Consider the following 14,656-nt stretch of genomic DNA (forward strand, 5'->3'; position numbering starts at 1 on the left):
ATGTTTAAATTCATTTATTTGATTACATCAGGTCTTGCTTGCGGCATGCGGGACCTAGTTCCCTAACCTGGGATGAATCTAGTTCCCTGACCTGGGCGCCCTGCATCGGGAGCCTGAAGTCCTGCCACTGGAGCACCAGGGAAGTTCCCCTGTACAATTTTAACCGAAGTACATTTGCATTTATCCCTACTCAATTTTATATTTTTTTGTTTTGAAAATGAACTAATATACAGAAAAGTATACAAGTAATAATGTTAATGATTAAAGTAAATACAGATAATGTGCATTCCAGTTATTTCTGTATAAAACATTTATGTGTATATTTACAAAGCATAAAGGGGCTCTCCTGGTGGCTCAGTGGTAAAGAATTCACCTGAAAGGCAGGAGACTGCCTGCGATGCAGGAGATGTGGGTTCTATCCCTGGGACAGGAAGAGGCCCTGGAGAAGAATATGGCAACCCACTCCAGTATTTATGCTTAGGAAATCCCATGAACAGAGGAAGCTGGAAGGCTACAGTCCACGGGGTCAAAAGAAGTTGGACACGACAGCAACTACACCACCACAAAGCATACAAGTAAATTTGGAGTGTCCAAATAATTGTTTTAATTATGTATTTATTTCTGGCTGTGGTGAGGCTTTGCTGCTGCTCACGGGATTTCTCTAGTTGTGGCAAGCGTGGGGGTACTCTCCAGTCTCAGTGCGCAGCCTTCTCACCGCGCTGGGTTCTCGTGCTGGAGCTCGGGCTCTAGTAGGGGTGGCACACGGACTCAGTAGTTGTGTCTCTTGGGTCCTACACTCGGGCTCAGAGGTGCGTGGGCTTAAGTAGCTCTGCAGCACGTGGCATCTTCCCAGACAAGGATGGAAACCATGTCCCCTGAATTGGCAGGCGACTTCTCATCCACTGCCCACCAGTTCAGTTCAGTTCAGTTGCTCCGTCGTGTCCGACTCTTTGCGACCCCATGAACCGCAACACACCAGGCCTCCATGCCCATTACCAACTCCCAGAGTCCACCCAAACCCATGTCCATTGAGTCGGTGATGCCATCCACCCATCTCATCCTCTGTCGTCCCCTTCTCCTCCTGCCCTCAATCTTTCCCAGCATCAGGGTCTTTTCAAATGAGTCAGCTCTTCGCAGCAGGTGGACAAAGTATTGGAGTTTCTGCTTCAACATCAGTCCTTCCAAAGAACACCCAGGACTGATCTCCTTTAGGATGGACTGGTTGGATCTCCTTGCAGTCCAAGGGACTCTCAAGAGTCTTCTCCAACACCACAGTTCAAAAGCATCAATGCTTCAGCGCTCTGCCTTCTTCACAGTCCAACTCTCACATCCATACATGATCACTGGAAAAACCATAGCCTTGACTAGACGGACCTTTGTTGGCAAAGTAATGTCTCTGCTTTTCAATATGCTATCTAGGTTGGTCATAACGTTCCTTCCAAGGAGGAAGCATCTTTTAATTTCATGGCTGCAGTGACCATCTGCAGTGATTTTGGAGCCCAAAAAAATAAAGTCAGCCACTGTTTCCACAGTTTCCCCATCTACTTGCCATGAAGTGATGGGACCAGATGCCATGATCTTAGTTTTGAGTTTTAAGCCAACTTTTTCACTCTCTTCTTTCACTTTCATCAAGAGGCTCTTTAGTTCTTCTTCACTTTCTGCCATAAGGGTGGTGTCATCTGCATATCTGAGATTATTGACATTTCTCCTGGCAATCTTGATTCCTGCTTGTGCTTCTTCCAGCCCAGCGTTTCTCATGATGTACTCTGCATATAAGTTAAATAAGCAGGGTGACAATATACAGCCTTGACATACTCCTTTCCCAATTTGGAAGCAGTCTGTTGTTCCATGTCCAGTTCTAACTAACGCTTCCTGACCTGCATACAGGTTTCTCAAAAGGCAGGTCAGGTGGTCTGGTAGTCCCATCTCTTGAAGAATTTTCCAGTTTATTGTGATCCACATAGTCAAAGGCTTTGGCATAGTCAATAAAGCAGAAATAGATGTTTTTCTGGAACTCTCTTGCTTTTTCCATGATCCAGCGTATGTTGGCAATTTGATCTCTGGTTCCTCTGCCTTTTCTAAAACCAGCTTGAACAACATCTGGAAGTTCACAGTTCACGTATTGCTGAAGCCTGGTTTGGAGAATTTTGAGCATTACTTTACTAGCGTGTGAGATGAGTGCAATTGTACAGTAATTTGAACATTCTTTGGCATTGCCTTTTTTTGGGATTGGAATGAAAACTGACCTTTTCCGGTCCTGTGGTCACTGCTGAGTTTTCCAAATTTGCTGACATATTGAGTGCTGCACTTTCACAGCATCATTTTTCAGGATTTGAAACAGCTCAACTGGAATTCCATCATCTCCACTAGCTTTGTTCGTAGTGATGCTTCCTAAGGCCCACTTGACTTCACATTCCAGGATGTCTGGCTCTAGGTGAGTGTGAGTGATCACACCATCGTGATTATCTGGGTCGTGAAGATCTTTTTTGTACCGTTCTTCTGTGTATTCTTGCCACCTCTTCTTAATATCTTCTGCTTCTATTAGGTCTATACCATTTCTGTCTTTTATTGAGCCTATCTTTGCAATAAATGTTTCCTTGGTATCTCTAATTTTCTTGAAGAGATCTCTAGTCTTTCCCATTCTATTGTTTTCCTCTATATCTTTGCACTGATCGCTGAGGGAGGCTTTTTATCTTTCCTTGCTATTTGGAACTCTGCATTCAAATGGGTATCTTTCCCTTTCTCCTTTGCTTTCACTTCTCTTCTTCTCTCAGCTATTTGTAAGGCCTCCTCAGACAGCCATTTTGCTTTTTCACATTTCTTTTTCTTGGGGATGGTCTTTTTTTTTGGGGGGGGGGGGATGGTCTTGATTCCTGTCTCCTGTACAATGTCATGAACCTCTGTCCATAGTTCATCTGGCACTCTGTGTATCAGATCTAGTCCCTTAAATCTATTTCTCACTTCCACTGTATAGTCATAAAGGATTTGATTTAGGTCCTACCTGAATGGTCTAGTGATTTTCCCCACTTTCTTCAATTTAAGTCTGAATTTGACCATAAGGAGTTCATGATCTGAGCCACAGTCAGCTCCCAACCTTGTTTTTGCTGACTGTATAGAGCTTCTCCATCTTTGGATGCAAAGAATATAATTAATCTGATTTCGGTGTTGACCATCTGGTGATGTCCATGTGTAGAGTCTTCTCTTGTGCTGTTGGAAGAGGGTGTTTGCTATGACTAGTGTGTTCTCTTGTCAAAACTCTATTAGCCTTTGCCCTGCTTCATTCCGCATTCCAAGGCCAAATTTGCCTGTTACTCCAGGTGTTTGACTTCCCACTTTTGCATTCCAGTCCTCTATAATGAAAAGGACATCATTTTGGGGTGTTAGTTCTAAAAGGTCTTGTAGGTCTTCATAGAACCATTCAACTTCAGCTTCTTCAATGTTACCACCAGAGAAGTCCCAAATAATTTGATATTCACCAGGTTCTTTTTCCCTTAAATTGATGAAATAAATAATAAATTTTAAAGTTTTATTATCATTAACATTTATTTTCTGTAGTCTTTGAAGAAAAATAGATTTTGTAAACTTCAGATTGGTGAGGTTGTTTGCAAAGTGGAAAATTCCAGAAGAAAATATTAAATATAAATCTTGATTCTGTCATCCAGTTTATTAGCAGTTGAACCTGAATTTGCATTATATGCCAGTTTCATAAGCATGCTGTCTCTGACCCAGTTCAAAAAGTTTTTTTAAAAATATGGCCAAAGACAGAGGTGAAAACAGAATCCTTACGTGACCTCTTTCCAAGCTGGCAGAATACACTGATAGCACTCTGCTGCTGCTAAGCCTCTTCAGTCGGTGATAGCGCTCTAACTATTGATATTTCCAGAGGTTCCTGCTGAAAACTGCTGTGCTTCTGTCACATACTGATTGTATAGATACTTTACATTCTACAGCTGATCTTGTTAGTCTTTAATCTCTAGGAAGAGCAAGCCCAAATTTGCAATCCAAATTTAAATATTGACATCCATTCCTCATTGACTTCATCTATGTTATTCAATTTTCTCTTTGCCCCGAGATTTCCTTCCCCTTCTATCCTTTTTGGAATGTAGGGTTTTCTATACATACAAACATGCTGTAGTGATGCTGTGATGTGCTAGTCAGACTCCTCTTCAGAAATGAAGGATGATTTCCCCAGCTGTTGGCCTCTTTGGGAACTACTTCCACCTGAGAGAGTCACACAAAGGTGTGCCCCCTTCCCAGAGTGGTGGTGGTGGTGTAGTCTTGTCCAGCTCTTTCAACCCCAGGGACTGTAGCCCGCCAGGCTCCTCTGTCCATGGGATTTCCCAGGCAAGAATACTGGAGTGGGTTGCCATTTCTTTTTCATCTTCCCAACCCAGGGATGGAACCCAGGTCTCCTGCATAGCAAGTGGATTCTTTACCAACTGAGCCACCAAGGAAGCCTCTTCCCAGGGCAACCTATATCTACTCAAATTCCTGTATGTCGTTCCTGGGTCACCTTGAAAGACGTTTCGACAGAGTAGTGGAATAGGCAATAAAACCTGTATGAAGAAGGCTGAGGAGAGAATGTAAACTGAGAAAATAGTCTATGACCACAGACAATTCAAGAGAGACGTTGCTGAGAAGGGCAGCGGAAAAGAGAAGCGGCAGCTGGAAGGGTGCTGGATGAAAGCAGAGTAGGTATTTTGTTTACATGGAAAGGATTGTTTGCTAATGGCAATGGTCCAGTAGAAAGAAATGCTGTATGAAAGGGGGGTAGTTGCAGAACTATGTTCTTGAGGAGAGAGGAGATGGAATCCACAAGCTGAGGCTCAAAAGAGAGCAGAGATAACCACTATGACTAGCAGGAAGTGTATGGTAGCTTTGGAACATTTGTGGCGGGGAGATGATAAAACTTCAGTCTAACTTTTGTTCTCTGCAGTATGAAGTAAAATCATTAGCCAAAAGTACAGAGGAAAAAGGAAAGTTTAGGAGATTGAAGAGTGGGGAGAAGCAGAGACAGAGACCGTATGTACTAGGGAAGTGTATTCGGACTGAGCAATAACAAGTGCCTTCAAGATATTTCAGACATAAATCTGAAGTGAGATCAGTCAAGCTGGTGTGACTTTTACTCCAGCTCTTTGACTATAGAAAAACAGTAAGTGGTTAGTTGGATGTGACCACAGTTGGGATTTTCCTAAACAAATGAATGGAGAAAGCATTAAGGATGTTAAAGTGGTATTTAAGGGAGTGGCAGTTTACTTAATTCTGTGTTTTCCCAGAGAGGTTTTTTTTTTTTTGCTTTTGTTTGTTTTTGCTAATATAAGCAAATATAAACATATGTGTATATTATTTTACTTTTATTATTTTGCTTTTTTTTCTTTTTTACACAAAAGATAGCATACCTTTTTTTTTCACCTGAAAATATGTCTTGGAGAATGCACTTCTCAAATGAGTTGTTTCCTCATTCTTTTTTACAGTTGTATAATATTCTATTTGTAAGCTTCCCTGGTGGCTCAGACAGTGAAGAATCTGCTGCAATGCAGGAGACCCGGCTTTGATCCTTGGGTTGGGAAGATCCCCTGGAGAAGGAAATAGCGACCCACTCCAGTGTTCTTGCCTGGAGAATCCCATGGAAAGAGTTTGGCAGGCTCCAGTCCATGGGGTTGCAAAGAACCAGACATGACTGAGCAACTAACACTTTACACTTCTAAGGGCTCTTTATACAGTCCAGGAATTAGCCCTTTGCGTATGCTATGACTTCAGTTTTCCCTTTACTCTGTCTTTTGGCTTCTGTGATGTTTGTTTGTTTGGGGGGCTTTTTTCCTTTTGTTTTGCACTTTTTCTTTTTTGGCTGTGACACACAGCAGGCAGGATCTGTTACCAGATCAGGGATAGAAACTGCACCCCCTGCAGTCGGCTAATGGGGAAGTCCCTATTTGTTTTTACCACCCATAAGCTTGCTTGTTTTGTATTGTTTTTTATTTTATCAGTCTTTTCTTTCATGGGTTCTAAATTTTGACTCAGAGTTAGAGATCTTCCTCACTTTTATTTATGCAATTTGCTTTCTTATAATGAAAACCTTACTATGTATTCTCTCAGCAACTCTCACATACACAGTACAATATTATTAACTAAGAGTCACCACACTGTACACTATGTTCTCATCACTTTCTTTAAATTATTTTTTTTTGGAATAGAGTTGTTTTACAATGTTGCAGATGGTGACTGCAGCCATGAAATTAAAAGACGCTTCCTCCTTGGAAGAAAAGTTATGACCAACCTAGATAGCATATTGAAAAGCAGAGACATTACTTTGCCAACAAAGGTCCGTCTAGTCAAGGCTATGGTTTTTCCTGTGGTCACATATGGATGTGAGAGTTGGACTGTGAAGAAGGCTGAGTGCTGAAGAATTGATGCTTTTGAAATGCAGTGTTGGAGAAGACTCTTGAGAGTCCCTTGGACTGCAAGGAGATCCACCCAGTCCATTCTGAAGGAGATCAGCCCTGGGATTTCTTTGGAAGGAATGATGCTAAAGCTGAAACTCCAGTACTTTGGCCACCTCATGCGAAGAGTTGACTCATTGGAAAAGACTGTGATGCTGGGAGGGATTGGGGGCAGGAGAAGAAGGGGACGACCCGACCGAGGATAAGATGGCTGGATGGCATCACTGACTCGATGGACGTGAGTCTGAGTGAACTCCGGGAGTTGGTGATGGACAGGGAGGCCTGGCGTGCTGCGATTCATGGGGTCGCAAGAGTCGGACACGACTGAGCAACTGAACTGAACAATGTTGTGTTAGTTTCTGCTGTGCAGCAAAGTGAATCAGCTATCTATATACCTATATCCTCTCTTTTTTAGCTTTCCTTCCCATTTAGGTCACCAGAGAGCACTGAATAGTGTTCCCTGCAGGGGAACAGTAGGTTCTCATTAGTTATCTGTTTTATACATGGTAGTGTATATGTGTCAGTCCCGATCTCCCGGTTTGTCCCACCTCCCTCTCTCCCTTTGGTATCCATACATTTGTTCTCTACACCTGTGTCTCTCTTTTCTGCTTTGCAGATAAATTCACCTGTACCATTTTTCTAGATTCCACATATAAGTGATATTCTATGATTTTTTTCTTTCTGCCTTACTTCACTCTGTATGACAGTCTGTAGGTCCATCCACATCTCGACAAATGGCACAATTTCATTCCCTTTTATGGCTAATATTCCATTGTATCTACTTGCCACATCTTTATCCATTCCTTTGTTGATGGACATTAGGTTACTTCCACGTCCTGACTATTGTAAAGTGTTGCAGTGAACATTGAGGTTCCCCACTTTTAGATAATGAAATAATTCTTCTTGATAGTTTCCATTTTTACTTTCAATTTTTGATCAATTTGAAACTTATCTTGGTGCATTTTGGAACCCATGTATCTAATTGCAAACAACCACCTTATTATACATTGTAATAGCTGGTTAAACTTGCTCTCACTCATGTTCTTTTTTTTTTTTTCCTGGCAATTCTTAATTTCAACTAAACTGATACATTTATGGAGTTGAGTCTTCCTATCCGAGAATCTTGTTTTTTCTTTCATACAGGTCTTCTTTTAAGGTTTTCATTTTCTTCAATATGTTTTTAATTTTCTTTGCAAGTTTAGTCCCAATTATGCAGAATAATGATGATAATAATAGACACACATGGGATCAACTAGATTAGGAGGAAAATAAGGGCATGAGGAAAATAATAGTGAAACCAAGGTAAGGTCTATTAATTAGAGGACTTGACAGGTTGAGGAATATGATTAGCCCTGGAAAAACTAGGGGAATGAACGAGCTGGAAGGATTCCCACTGGGAAATACTATCAAGTGTAGGTTCTTTAGATTCTCAGCTTTCCTGACTCCTACTCTCCTTAGAGTCTTCAGCTATTTCACTGATATTTTTATTTTAACTTAAAAAATTTGCTTCCCTATAGCCCATTTCTTGTGTCTAGCTGTTCTTAGTGTTTTCTTCTTTGGTTAATATGAATTCCAGGAGACATGGCCTATTATTACCAGTAACTGAACATTAACTGAAACGAAGCTGGTATAGTTGTAATAACAGCAGATAAAATAGACTTTAAGGTAGAAAGCATCATCAGAGATAAAAAGGATGTAATAAGAAAAGGATCCATTCTGGAGGAAGCACAGCAATTCTAAATCTGGAACGTCTAATAACATCATCTCCAAATATATACATAAAAATGCCAGAAAAAAGAGAGAAAAGACAAATCCAAATCACGATGAAAGATTTAAATATATCTCTGTAAGCAGCTAATAGAATAAGCAGGCAAGAAAAAGAAAAATCAGGAGAAGCTATAGATCTGAACAAAATAACTAATAAACTGGGACTGAGATATTAATATATAGAACACTGCACCTCAAAACTGTAAAATAGATCTTTTCAAGTGTTCATGGAACATATGCAAAAATGAACCACACACTTGGCTATAAAGCAAGTTTCAACATGGTTTAAATGATTCAAATCTCAGTGTATGTTTTCTGAGCAGAAGCAGTGATTAAATGAGTATGTGAAAAGTCATCAAGCTGCACATTTATTTTATCTGACTCTTGCATTAAATATATTAAAAAAAAAAAACTTTTCCACTGGCAGTCATAAATTCCCTTCCATCAAGTTTCAGTTATATCTATGCTATTTTATTTACTTTCTTGTGTTTACTGACACAGACATCTCTAAATCTACACATTTTGAATGGCAGGTACTTTTCATATGTTTACATATGCTATTCCAGTAAACTTTCAGAACCACCCAAACAGATGAGTCTTTTAACCCCCCTTTTATAGATGAGGAAAGTGAGAACTGGAAAGTAACGTACAGTGACCACTAAGTAGTGCTGAGTCAGAACTGGAACTTAGAACTCTGATTCATAGCCTTGGTTCTTTACATAACATGCTGTAATACCATTCGTGAGTATTATTCCCAACTCTCTCCCCTTGCATTTCCCTCCCTGGATTATTAAACACCTCAGTAAAAAATTCAGCATCTATTGAGTACCTCCTTTAGGCAGTTCTGGTCTCATTGTTGGCCATACAGAAATGGAATAAACAGTCCCTCCCCTTAAAAAGCTCAGTCCAGGACTTCCCTGGTGGTCCAGTGGTTAGGAGTCCACCTGTCAAAGCAAGGGACATAGTTTGCATCTCTGCTCCAGGAAGATCCCACATGCCTCAGGGCAACTAAGCCTGTGCTCCACAACTACTGAACTTGTGAGCCCTAGAGACCACGCTCTGCAGCAAGAGAAGCCCATGAACCGCAACAAGAAAGTAGCCTCTGCTCACCCCAACTAGAAAAAGCCTGCACGCAGCAACAAAGACCCAGCATAGACCAAAAAAAAAAAAAAGAGCTAGGTCCAAGGGGAAGAACCACATAGATTATAATACAGTGTGATAACTGCTACATAGAAGCGTGTACCTTCTCCACCATTCTTCTGATCCCTCTGACCTTCATGAATCAGTTACATAATTTTATCGGGTTATTTTTCTTCCTTTTCCTTCAGTTTAAAAGCCCTCTGGATGAAGATAGCAAGCATCCTGCCAAATACATTCTTCTAATTTTTGTGAAATTCAGAGTGGCACAGAAGAGGCTGGAAGCTTCCCAAACAGGGTAAATGGTGAGTAAAGGCCAGGGTCAGAAGGGAGGAGGATCTACTTAGGCCACTAAAGAAACTAGCCTGATGGGAGCTGGCACTGAAAGATGTGTTTGAAAAGTCAGGGTGCTGCCAGATCCAGACTAAAGACTGCTCGGAATGCCAGGTCAAGACACATGCTTGAGCCACTAAGCAACAAGGACCTATTGTAAATGATCAACTCCGACTGATAAGATTAAAATGTTATTTTAAGGTTGTTCAGGCAGCAACGTTTCAGAAAGACTGAAATTAGGAGATTCTGAAAGTTGGGAGGATAGTAAAGCTCAGCAAACACCTACTGAGAACTTGAGTCCCACGCAGTGGAGATAAGGAAACGAAAGCCGGTTCCTGCCTTTGAGGAATTCATGATCAATTGAGAGAGAAACAAGCAAAATGTAATGCAATAGATACGATGACACACTCAGCACAAACCTAGGGTAGATAAAGCATGATGAGAGAGAGGAGTCTGATGTAGCATGGGGAGAGAAGGCAAGGGAAGACAGCTGGCACACTCAGCTCCTCAGACTCACCTGGTGACATGGTTAGCTATGAGGAGAGGGAAAGAGAACGTTAAAGGGCAAGGTTGGCACAGCCCAACAAGGTTACGACCCACATAGTTAATGATGGGGAAAGAGGAATGTTCTTTTAGCAATGATCAAGCCAGAGGGCATGGTCAGGTAGTGAGTCAGCTCAGATTACTTCCAGGATTCTCTCTAACCCTCACCAGCTGAACTGAAGAAAGCAAGTATTGTAGGTTGGCAGGCCAGGAAGGAAGCTAGAAAACTAGTTTAGGTGGCAGAAGATAGAAAATTGTTGCCTAAAAAGAGATTAAGGATGGAATTGACTGGTCCCAAAGAAATTTTGGAGATTTCAGTGGAGATATCTTGGTTAGGATGCTTGCTTCAAGTAAGTGTATAACTGTCAAAACTCAATGAAGTGAACACTTAAGAACACTGCATTTTAGGGAATGCCAGGGCAATCCAGTGGTTGGGACTCCATGCTTCTGCTGCAGAGAGCACGGTTTGGATCCCTAGTCGGGAAGCTAAAATCCCACATACCATGCCAAAAAAAAAAAAGGCATTTTATTGTAAGTAAATTATGCTTCACTAAAAAAGAAATTATAATTTTATAATTATAATTTTATAATCAAATTATAAAATTTGAGAAGGGATAAAAGAAGACTAGAACAGCTGAGACTCAACAAGGGAAATTTGGGACTTCCTTGGTAGTCTAATGGTTGAGAGTCTGCCTGCCAATGCAGGGTACACGGGTTTGACCCGGGAAGATCTCAGGCTTCCCAGGTGACACTAGTGGTAAAGAACCCACCTGCCAGTGCAGGAGACATAAGAGACGCAGAGTCTATCCCTGGGCTGCGAAGATCCCCTTGAAGAGGGCACAGCAACCCACTCCAGTATTCTTGCCTGGAGAATCCCCACGGACAGAAGAGCCTGGTGGGCTACAGCCCATGGGGTCACAAAGAGTTGGACATTACAGGCGACTTAGCACCCACGCATGCTGGGAAGATCCCACATGCCAAAAGGCAACTGAGCCCACATGATGCAACTACCGAAACTTGAGCACCCCAGAGCCGGTGCTCTGCAAGAGAAGCTACCACCAAGAAAAGCCCAAACACTGCAAAAATGAGTAGCCCCTGCTCACCACAACTAAAGAAAGCCCCTGGAAAGCCATGAAGACCCAGCACAGCCAAAAATAAATAAAATTTTTTTAAAAGAGGGAAATTAAAGCCCAGGAAAAATTTCCCAACCAGTTTGAGAACCAAAGGAATTTTGGTACTTGAGCAAAGAGTAACTGACATCTATTATTTGCCAGACCCTAGACTAGACTCTTTCCCATATTTCAAGTTTATCTCCAAACCCAACAATGTCCAGCTAAACTCAGTACTGTGACTAGTCCAGGGAGATTGAGATAGGTTTGTGAAAGGAGGTGGAGAGCTCAGATGAATGGGAGATTTTATACAGTGTGCAGTGTAGACTGTGAGGTAAAAGATGTATAAGGGCTGGGTACAGTCCCAAAAGCAAAAGGAGGAGAGGAAAAGGTGAGAGGAAGGCAAGGAAAACAGGAAATGCCTCCAAGGAATTTCTTCAGAAACTTGAAAAAGCAGAAAACTGGGTCCATCTCTAACTCAACCTTCTCTTCCACAAATTAAGTAAAATTTTCTATAATCAGACTTAACACATCAGAACTGAGGGACTTCCCTGGTGATTCAGTGGCTAAGACTCCTGGCTCCCAATGCAGGAGGTTTGGGTTTGATCCTTGGTTAGGGAACTAGATCCCACATGTACTAATTAAGAGTTTGCATGCTTCGATTAAAGATCCTGCATGCCTCAGTAAAGATTCAGTACAGCCAAATAAATAAATTAAAAAAAAAAAACCAACTCTGACATTGAAATATTTAATAGGTCTGGAAAGATATGCATTAAACCATGAACCATGACAGAGGGAAATTACACACCTACTGTATAGTGTTGCGTTCTGCCTCAGTGAGTATGTGCTGTTTCTGTTTTTCTTTTAAACCAATTAGATTTTGTTAAATCTACTGTGGGATCAAGGAACTGTGCTGGTAAAAACTCGGACCTCTTTCTGGTGGCACAGGAGGAGCTCCTCATACCTGTGATCTATGCTTGGGATTAGGGGTGGCATCCATTCCTTCACCCAACTGCCTGGGAGAACCATTTCATTTCCTCAATCCAGTGACAAAGTCTGAGGGAAGTGAGGTTGGGGCTGGGGACCTGAAGACCTAGAGCAAGAGTACACAAACTTTCTATAAAGGACTAGATACTTCAAAGAATATATAGTTTCTGTTGCAACTATTCTTCCATTTTGGCACAGAAGTAGTCACAGACAATGTGTAAACAAATGGTCATGGTAGCAAGACCAAATGGGGCCATCGTTTACCGACCTCTGGTCTAGTTCTGGCTCCTAACTGCATATTAGAATTACTTGCTGCTGCTGCTGCTAAGTCGCTTTAGTCGTGTCCGACTCTTGTGCGATCCCATAGACAGCAGCCCACCAGGCTCCCCCGTCCCTGGGATTCTCCAGGCAAGAACACTGGAGTGGGTTGCCATTTCCTTCTCCAATGCATGAAAGTGAAAAGTGAAAGTGAAGTCGCTCAGTCGTGGACCTTGTAAAACCAGGTAAAAAACCCACCAAATCTGAGATGAGGCCCAAGTTTTTTTGTTTGTTTTTAAGCTACCAGGTGATTCTGGATTATAGTCTTTCAGCCAACTTCTGGGTGTTTTGGTTTCGGTTGGGGGGGCAGATGAATGCTGGAAGAAGGACCTAGGGCTGAACTGAAGTCTAGATTATGATTAGAACTGTTTTCAGTTCACCTGACAAATTAAGGGCTTCCAATACTTTGATTAAATGCTCTTTATTTGCTGCTTTTCGTGCACAGCGCTATAAGAAGTTGCTCAACCCAACAAGTCAGCCCCTTCATCACTCTTAGTTAAGGTGGCCACCGGCAGCGGGGAGGGAGCATCCAGTATGCCACATTCTACCTAACCTTCTTTCTGGAGCCATTCTCTATAAGCCCCTTCATAGTTCCGAGCCCTGTGAAGAAAAATAGGGGTGAGGGAAGGACAGAGCCCAGGAGGCAGCCCTAGCCACCACCGCCCCGCGCAGTTACCAAGCCCATACCCTTTGTATCCAAGTCTCTGGGCCAACTGCGTGGCCTGCAAGCCCCGCTTGCCTATCTGACAGAAGAAGATGAGGTTCTCGTCCAGCTTCGGCTTCTCAGCGGAGTACAAAGCCTTGAAAGCAGCTGGCTCCATCTGCAGGGCGCTTTCCAACTCTGACACTGGGAGGAGTCAAGAGGATACAATGGAAAGCCGGCAGTTGGGCAATCTCAGGTTCAGCGGTTGGGTCTGGAAGGACCGGTCCTGTGGTCGAACATATCTCCAAGGGGCCCCAAAACAACACATGGTGAGAACTCCTCCCCCCGCCCCCATCCACTTTGAGGACAGGATACGTCCTACCTGCACTGGTCAGCCAAACCAACTCTGAATGGAAGCCACTTTCCTAATTTGTGAGGAGGCGCGGGCAAACTCAGGCATCCAGCTTTGGGGAGGTCAAGTGTGTGAATCTGGCCTGCCCCTTCCTCATTGCCTGTTACCCCCTCAAACTGGAAGGGCCAGTTCCGTTGCCAGGATCCGCCTCCCATCAACCCTTCTTAAGGGAAGTTTGGGGGGCGGGAGCCACAGGAATACCGGACCCCTGTAACCAGTGCCTTCCCACATCATCCTAAATGAGGTCCTATTGGCTAAGACCCTCCTAAACTGTCTCCAGTCCACCACCAGGGCTTCCCCACCCCCCCACACCCCCACCCCAGCCCCCTCAATCCCGTACCCGGGATGTTGAGAGCCCCAGGGATGGTTCCAGCTGCCGCCTCCTCCCGGGATCTCACGTCAAAGAGCCGAGCCCGGCCGGAGGCTAGGAGCGAACGGAGTTCAGGGAGCGAGACCGTAGGCTCTGAGGAAGGGGCACGCGAGCTCTGAGAGAAGCAGGACTGCCGCCAGCTCGCCTGCCGCCGGGGCCCCCTCACCTGGCAGCGCCCCAACCTGGCGGGGGACGCGTGAGGACCCCTCCGCCACTCCCCTTCGCGCCTCCCTCCGCGTACTCCTCCACCGGGGGCGTTCCAAGAGCTCCCAAGGCCACAACTTGCCCTAGACCGGATCCCAGGTCTCCCCTACAGGTACCTCCAGCCATGGTGCGCACCGCAAACGTAAGAATCAGGAACTTGGCCCCAGCCCGCCCCCTGGGAGCGGGCAGCATCTCCCCCGCCCTCCCGAAGCTGCAGCTGAGCTGAGACCGACCGGAACCGGAAGCAAAGGCACCGCCTCCCGCACAGCTCCCGCGGCACCTGTTCCCGGTGCTCCTAACGCGCTCGCTAGAGAAATCCTCGCGATTGTGGGCGTGGACGGCCAACGACACGTTGGCCTGGCCCAAGTACTAGGACTCATTGTCGTAACTATA

At 43.7% G+C, this 14,656-nt stretch overlaps 1 protein-coding gene and 2 long non-coding RNA genes across 4 annotated transcripts in view; 1 reads left to right on the forward strand and 2 right to left on the reverse strand.

The window, feature by feature from the left end:
• Positions 1-9,151, reverse strand: part of LOC138416917 (uncharacterized) — an 18,023-nt gene extending 8,872 nt beyond the window's left edge. The window contains exon 1 of the long non-coding RNA XR_011247899.1: positions 9,037-9,151. This is a non-coding gene — a long non-coding RNA (uncharacterized lncRNA). The remainder of the gene's footprint in view (positions 1-9,036) is intronic.
• LOC138416910 (uncharacterized) overlaps positions 1-13,235 on the forward strand; it is a 22,832-nt gene extending 9,597 nt beyond the window's left edge. Inside the window, exons 2-3 of one of the 2 annotated variants that reach the window (XR_011247883.1) lie at positions 9,536-9,649; positions 12,085-13,235. This is a non-coding gene — a long non-coding RNA (uncharacterized lncRNA). Of the gene's footprint in view, positions 1-6,194; positions 8,563-9,535; positions 9,650-12,084 lie in introns of those variants that run through there. The other variant, XR_011247892.1, reaches the window with a different exon arrangement.
• TSTD1 (thiosulfate sulfurtransferase like domain containing 1) lies at positions 13,040-14,578 on the reverse strand. Its single transcript, XM_069546379.1, has 4 exons — positions 14,380-14,578; positions 14,030-14,152; positions 13,322-13,481; positions 13,040-13,234 (listed from the first exon to the last, which is right to left on the reverse strand). Exons 1-4 carry the CDS (start codon positions 14,453-14,455, stop codon positions 13,183-13,185), a joined length of 411 nt encoding a protein of 136 aa, XP_069402480.1. The 5' UTR covers positions 14,456-14,578; the 3' UTR covers positions 13,040-13,182.
• Positions 14,579-14,656: the final 78 nt, after the last annotated feature.

The sequence above is a fragment of the Ovis canadensis genome, chromosome 1 (genome assembly GCF_042477335.2).
Source record: "Ovis canadensis isolate MfBH-ARS-UI-01 breed Bighorn chromosome 1, ARS-UI_OviCan_v2, whole genome shotgun sequence".
Classification (NCBI taxonomy): Eukaryota; Metazoa; Chordata; class Mammalia; order Artiodactyla; family Bovidae; genus Ovis; species Ovis canadensis.

What these genes read in the sequence shown, in the direction of transcription:
- TSTD1 (XM_069546379.1), bottom strand. Translation starts at nt 14,455, where the DNA reads ATGCTGCCCGCTCCCAGGGGGCGGGCTGGGGCCAAGTTCCTGATTCTT. An exon ending in GGTGCGCACCATGGCTGGAG is followed by an intron (nt 14,153 to 14,379) that starts GTACCTGTAGGG and finishes CCCCTTCCTCAG; the next exon opens with AGCCTACGGTCTCGCTCCCT. An exon ending in CAGAGACTTGGATACAAAGG is followed by an intron (nt 13,235 to 13,321) that starts GTATGGGCTTGG and finishes TTTTCTTCACAG; the next exon opens with GGCTCGGAACTATGAAGGGG.